General features: G+C 38.7%; 1 protein-coding gene across 1 annotated transcript; it reads left to right on the forward strand.

Annotated features, from left to right (window-relative positions):
• Positions 1–4,841: 4,841 nt before the first annotated feature.
• Positions 4,842–6,785, forward strand: LOC101314098 (NAC domain-containing protein 48-like). Its single transcript, XM_004301533.1, has 3 exons — positions 4,842–5,082; positions 5,212–5,480; positions 5,886–6,785. Exons 1-3 carry the CDS (start codon positions 4,842–4,844, stop codon positions 6,783–6,785), a joined length of 1,410 nt encoding a protein of 469 aa, XP_004301581.1.
• Positions 6,786–6,854: the final 69 nt, after the last annotated feature.

A 6,854-nucleotide genomic window follows, 5' to 3' on the forward strand; every position in this document is an offset into this window, starting at 1 on the left:
TCTCTCTCTCTCTCTCTCTCTCTCTCTCTCTCTCTCTCTCTCGCAGATCGAGTGATGATTCCCATGAAATTCTATTTCCATATGTACATGAAGAGTGATGAGGTGATCGATCACTCGACGAGATTCTAAACCTAGCTAGCTAGCTATAGGACCAGCTAGCTGGTGTAAATAATCGCAGATCGATCGAGTGCATTTTTGACTGGAGAAATAATCTGCTAGCTAGTGTTGTGCTAATTTAAGATTTCGTCACGAGAAGTAACATATATATTCACCGGTATACGTACATATATATACTACCAGCAAAGTACGTAGTATATTGAAAAGAATGGTACATAGCTAATGCTTGCCCCCAAAAGCTCATACTAGAAAAACCTATGTCCGCTCAGCTCTCCTGAAAACGAAGCTCAGCACTTCAGCACAGGATCTATCTACTTCCTGCCTGCAAGTGTGTACGTGTGTATCTGTATAGATATTCCAATTCCTTTTAATTTGCGGTATTTGATACTAGCGAGCTATCGAGTATCTTATATTCGATAGCTCTAGGGGCGGAGCTACAGTCAGGTTCGGAGGAGTCTGAACCCCTGTTGGCTTTTCCACAAACCCCATATAAATACACATTTTTATAGTCAAACTCCTAATATATATATATAGATTACTTTTTTACTTTTTTAAAAAACGTTTTATTAATAACTCACACACCTTACATATGTCAGTGAGGTTTGAACTCATGACCTCAAAGTTGTTAATTAAACACTTTAACCAACCAAGTCACGGCACACCGACAATATATATATATATATATATATAGATTACTTGATCAGGATCTCACCCTGACATTGTACTAGTCCCCTCCCAGCGTCTCAAACCCCTTGGGCACCCACATAATTACCCATTTTATGATACATTAGAATGCTTATTTGACAATCATCATCACTAATATTAGAGAGAAGTAATGTAATAGAACAAGAAAGATAGAGTGAATTTTGAGTATGATTTCTTAGTTATTAGGAACCGGAGACTTTGAAATGTTTGCCTCTATATATTGGGTTTAAGAATGAACAACTCAATTGCTTTTTAACATATTATTACATTCTAATGAATGATTTTCGAGACATATTACCGATTTATGCTTCAACTTATGACCGATAATAGTAATTTTGATTGCATGAATTACTACTTTATTTTTGAAACCCCCCATTTAAGATTAAATCCTGGCTCCGCCACTGGATAGCTCGCTAGATCTCATCGATCCTAATTAATTCCATCTTGATTATTCCCTTTGATGCTTTCGATTGGTTCTCGATCGATAACATAGACATAGTCAATCACCTGCATAAATCCAAACCCATTTGGCAACAATATATGATCTTTCTGGTTTGGAGTCTCGATCGGAGGAGTTTTGGTGTTATTCCATCTATCATGAAGATCGCAGATGCAGTCAATCTCTCTCTCTCTCTCTCTCTGAGTTAGCTTAATATACGAAAGAGAGGGGAAAGAAACAAAAGGAAAAGATGACTGGAAATTAATTAAGGTCAATGGCAGGGAACGAAGAAAATAAAAGTTGGGGCAGCTGCTGCTGGGTAGCTTAGCCCTACAACTTTCCAGTAAAGACAACATTTCATACATATAAACAGAATGTAAAGATTCTATCTCCATTTCACTAGGGGTCCCAAGGTCGGTCCAGTACTCTGAATATGACTGCATGCCATCTCTAATTAGCATGCATTATATTAGGTTAGATTATATTGATATTATGGCCTTAATTAATTATACACAAAGTCAATGTTTAATGGCCCTCATGGTGATGTATTTGATATGAAAGTGGGTGAAAATTATAAGCCTAACTTGCATCATCATCACTTTGGCTAATACCCATGATCACCTACCCTCCAATTCATATATAACCAATTATACTACCAACTTGGTAACCAAATCTTTCTAGATAGCAATGGATTCTAGTTGGAATTACGGACACAGATCACTAGCTGTGTGCCTGTATATATGTGCTACATTAATTCTAGTTACCTCGCTAGGTCGATCTTCTATCAGCTTTAAGTATGTGCGCATGCTTGAAATCAAATTACATTATCAATACTGTTTTCTTATACTGGTCGCTTAAATAGAAATCTGTCTCTTTTAGTAATTTTTTTGTAACGACATACTATGTATGACTAATATGTTACATGTATAATCGTCTCTTTTACTTTGTATGTTTCATGTAATGAGGATGTTACATGTGCATATATGCTGTTAGTTTTGACATAGTGTTTGAAAGAGTTGTTTCTTCTTGAGGTTGACTGTGAGGATGTATCGAGACTTCTGGGTTTAATTAGGTTATGGTTTAACCCGTTTCGGTTCTTGTCCATTGTAATCGCTGGTTGTAACGTTAGATTATATTATGATATAGATTTTTTTCCAAAAAAAAAAAAGTATGACTTGTATGGAAATGCTAGATGAGATTTCATAAGTTAATTGTCTTAAGGTTTTAGTTTATGACCTGAGAATCGAGTTCCTTTGATGTTATATGATTAATTATTGATATAGGTACGGTTGTCAATATCATTGAAAATTCTGTCTCTGATCTTTCTCGAATGCAGAATTTCTTTCAAATCCTTTGAGACTTGGAAAGAAGATGACAAATAATCACTAACCTAATTAGCGAGTCACTTCTAGTACTTCTATCCTGTGCATGGTACGTTCCAGATTATTATTGTAATTATAATTCTCTAGGTAATTGCTAGAAATTTCCATTATTTTTTCTTCACGGGGCGTTCAGATTTTGTATATACATGATGATTTAAGAGTCATCAATATATATCTACTAGGCAGACTGATGCAGCTTAATTAGATATATCTAGCTAGCTATGTATCTGTTTACTATTTCTTAAGTGTGAGATATATCCAGACGTCCAGAGTACCCTAGCTAGCTTAACAATCTGGCATTGTGGCCTTGTTTTCCAATTCTGGGATTCCCTGATCGATCGAGGACCCAGTAGTTTGAGGTATATATTAGTCCTCTAATACGACACGGGTTGGCTTTTACATAGCAAAGCAAAAGGCCAAAACCCTAACAAGCTTTTGCATCATGATGATATTTATGCAACTTTGGATGGATTATGTATGTATTATTAAACCAGTCTCGAGGGAGAGGTAGAGAGAGAGAGAGCTAGACAGAATTCTGATCAAAGAACTCAAATTTCTCAACAAGATTTGATCCAAGTTTACGAGTCAAATGTTAATATAAAGTGTAATTAGGGTTACGTATGAATGAAAATGATGAGTTAGCAAAATAAGGTCGGTAAAAATGTGTGAAAATGAAGGGGCCGGGCGTAATATATGCATTATTGAATAAGCAGAAACAAACACGCAGAGGAGAAAACGCAGTTGGTGTCATCATCACCCGATCCACCCATCCGAAAGAAGAAGAAGAAGATTAGTCACGGGTATCTCTTGACTCACACATCACACTACACTCTACGAGATCATCACCATGATCCTATATATTATGTCAATTATAAATGTATAATCATATCCCTACCTATTTATATATAATGTCCCAATTAAAAAAAAAAATGTATAATGTATCCATGCGTTGCTCAACTCGATTAAGCCCCACACCCCCACCTCCCTACCAATTACTTTCATACAACTTGGATGCATATATATGGTGTTTTAGCGATATTGTTTCTGGGTTTTTTTTTTTGGTCGAATAATGTTTTCGGTCTTGTCTTGCATTAGTTCAATGGTTTTTTATTTTTATTTTTTTTATGATAACATTAGTTCAATATGGTTCTGAAATTAGTAGGGAATTAACAGGTCCAGAATTTGTAATATATATTCCCTTCTTCACAAATGCCTCATATATAGTACACAATTCTTGTTATTCAAAAGAGTACACGTTATTGAATGAGATAGTAAACCACCTCAGTTAATAACACATTCAAACCTAGTCAATGTTCAGATCGAGGTCTACAACAATATCCTAGCAAAACCAGACTAATCTTCTACCGTAGGCGCACGAACTCGGAAGCCTCTCTCAAACCTGCTAGTTACAAACTAATAAGAGTTTGGACTCAAACTCTCAAACTTTAGCAGCTCAACCAAGTTTACCACATCATGTATATAGGTTTTATAGTGTTGAAATTAAGGAGATGATAATATTCTTAGATTATTGTGCCGCAATATAGCCCTTCTTCAAATACGAAATCGATTGACCAATGGATGTACAATGTATTTATACGGTGTATGTACAGTTATAAATTTGTAAATGTTATTTTTTCTCATGGAAATGAAATATGACGAAAGAAACAAAGAAAGGTCCAGGGGCACCGCTATGGTGTGGCCAACCTGTTCTGTTCGAAAAGTCTCTTTCTCTTCTTAAACGCCCCTTTATCAGCATACCTCTGATTAGTAGGCCCCACACCCCCTCCCTCCCTCCCTCGGGCCTGAAAGCTATGTAGATCTTTCTAATTAACTCCTCCCCTCTACCTCACCTCTATCTCCTCCCTCTTAATTTCTCCATCTTCATCTTCATCTTCACCTTCGATCATCTTCCTGGTAATTAATCAACCAGTTACTCTTTTAAGTTACTGCTAGCTGCCACTGATCGATTAACCATGTCTTATCTTTCCCACCACTTGCACTAATTAGTTCGTACGATTTGACGCATCTTAGTGTGTTTATGGTATAAAGAGGCCTGTGGAGAAGCCAAACCAGACCATATTGCTTCAGTTATATATAGCTAGCTTTCCACAGCTTGCAGCCAGCAACTGGGAAATGATCAAACTCTGATGATCGCAATTAGTTCTAACAACAGTGGATTCGATCATCGGCACTAGTTTATGGCAATTGCAGCAACGAGGATGAGCCACGAAGAAGACGAGTCGAACAAGCAGCATCATGAGGTTGAGGTTGATCATGATGAGCATGAGCATGACATGGTGATGCCGGGCTTTCGCTTCCACCCAACTGAAGAAGAACTGATAGAGTTTTACCTTCGCCGTAAGGTGGAGGGCAAGCGCTTCAATGTCGAACTCATTACTTTTCTCGACCTTTATCGCTATGACCCTTGGGAACTTCCAGGTATATATATTCATATCGATCTCTCATTTCATCTTCATACAGCTAGCATCGATCAACCCCTTTCCCTCCACGATCGATCTTCTCTCTTTGTGTTCTAATACTGTTTGAAATGAATATGATCATGTATAGCTATGGCGGCGATTGGAGAGAAGGAGTGGTTCTTTTATGTTCCGAGAGACAGAAAGTACCGGAACGGCGACAGACCCAACCGCGTGACCACATCTGGATACTGGAAAGCAACCGGAGCCGACCGGATGATTCGAAGCGAGAACTTCCGGTCAATCGGGTTGAAGAAAACCCTAGTTTTCTACTCTGGGAAAGCCCCCAAAGGCATCCGAACTAGCTGGATCATGAACGAGTATCGTTTGCCCCATCATGAAACTGAACGATATCAAAAGGTACACCCAGTTAACTTATGTATATGCATGTATTGCTAGTTCAAGCAACAAAGTAATTAATTAGGTTGCAACGTTTGGGAGTTACTAGTGATGAAGACCGAGCCAGTGCAAGAGAAGGAGTCGGAATGAACTTTCAATTTAGTTCCTAAACCTAGCTCTATCTGTTCATGTCAATTTTCCTTCGTCTCTTGATTCTGTCTCTCATGAATAATTAATTAGCAGAGGAAGCATGTCAATTGTGAGCAAATTAAGAAATATATCCAACAACAAGACTGAAACTCATCATCATTTGCAATTCTAGTTGTGATTTTTTTTACATTTAACATGAACTACAGATTAATTAGGTGAACCACATGAGCGCAGAGATCGATTTGGATTTAATTTTGTTTAATTGACTGCTTGCAGGGAGAAATATCCCTTTGCCGAGTTTACAAGAGACCCGGAGTGGAAGACCACCCGTCGCTGCCTCGGTCTCTGCCGTCATCCAGAGCCGCCGCCGCTAATGCTAATGGTGCATCCACATCAAGATCACTACTGCAGGCTCAGTCTTCGTCATCGTCCTCCTTAAACAAGAAGCAGCACAGCATTAACAGTAGTTTGATGGAAAAACTCCAAGCTAATTTTAACTTCAATGGAGGGTCATCCTCACTTGGCCAATCTGTACAACAACTTCATCATCATCATCATCAAGATCAGGTGGCTGCGGATCCAAAGATAAACGAAACTGAAGGAAGCAGCGGGAATTCGGATGTGACAAGCACTCTCGGGGTTGGCCTCCGTAGTAGTGCCACCAATATTCCAATTCATCATCCATCATCGCCACTCGGACTACAACCACATCACCATCACCATGGAGGAGTCTTACACCTCGATGATCATCATGCCGAACAAGAGGGGATCTCCACATTCTTGCAGCAGCATCATCACCACTCAAAGCCGCAAACATTACTGTTCGCCGGATCTTCTGTTTCCGCCACGTCTAATGTGATTGATGATCTTCAAAGACTCTTGAATTACCAACAGCAGCAAGCAGTTTCCAACATTGCCAATCAACAACAAGCTTTACATGTACAACAATACTATGACGCTCATAGTCATAATCATAACCACAACCAGCAACTACCCAGCAACGTAGTTAACCATTTCTCCAGTCCTTTCCCATTGGCACCTCCGCCACCGTCGCAGTCTCAGCTCTCCCCCAACGGACTTCCAGTAACTGCTTTCTCCGACCGCCTTTGGGACTGGAATCCAATCTCAGAGCCAAACCGGGCCCCAGATCAGTACAACACCAATCCATTCAAGTAATCATCAATAATCAATATATATATATATATATATATATATATATATATATATTATACAACTAGAACTACC

This window comes from Fragaria vesca, linkage group LG5 (assembly GCF_000184155.1).
Source record: "Fragaria vesca subsp. vesca linkage group LG5, FraVesHawaii_1.0, whole genome shotgun sequence".
In the NCBI taxonomy this organism is placed as follows: Eukaryota; Viridiplantae; Streptophyta; class Magnoliopsida; order Rosales; family Rosaceae; genus Fragaria; species Fragaria vesca.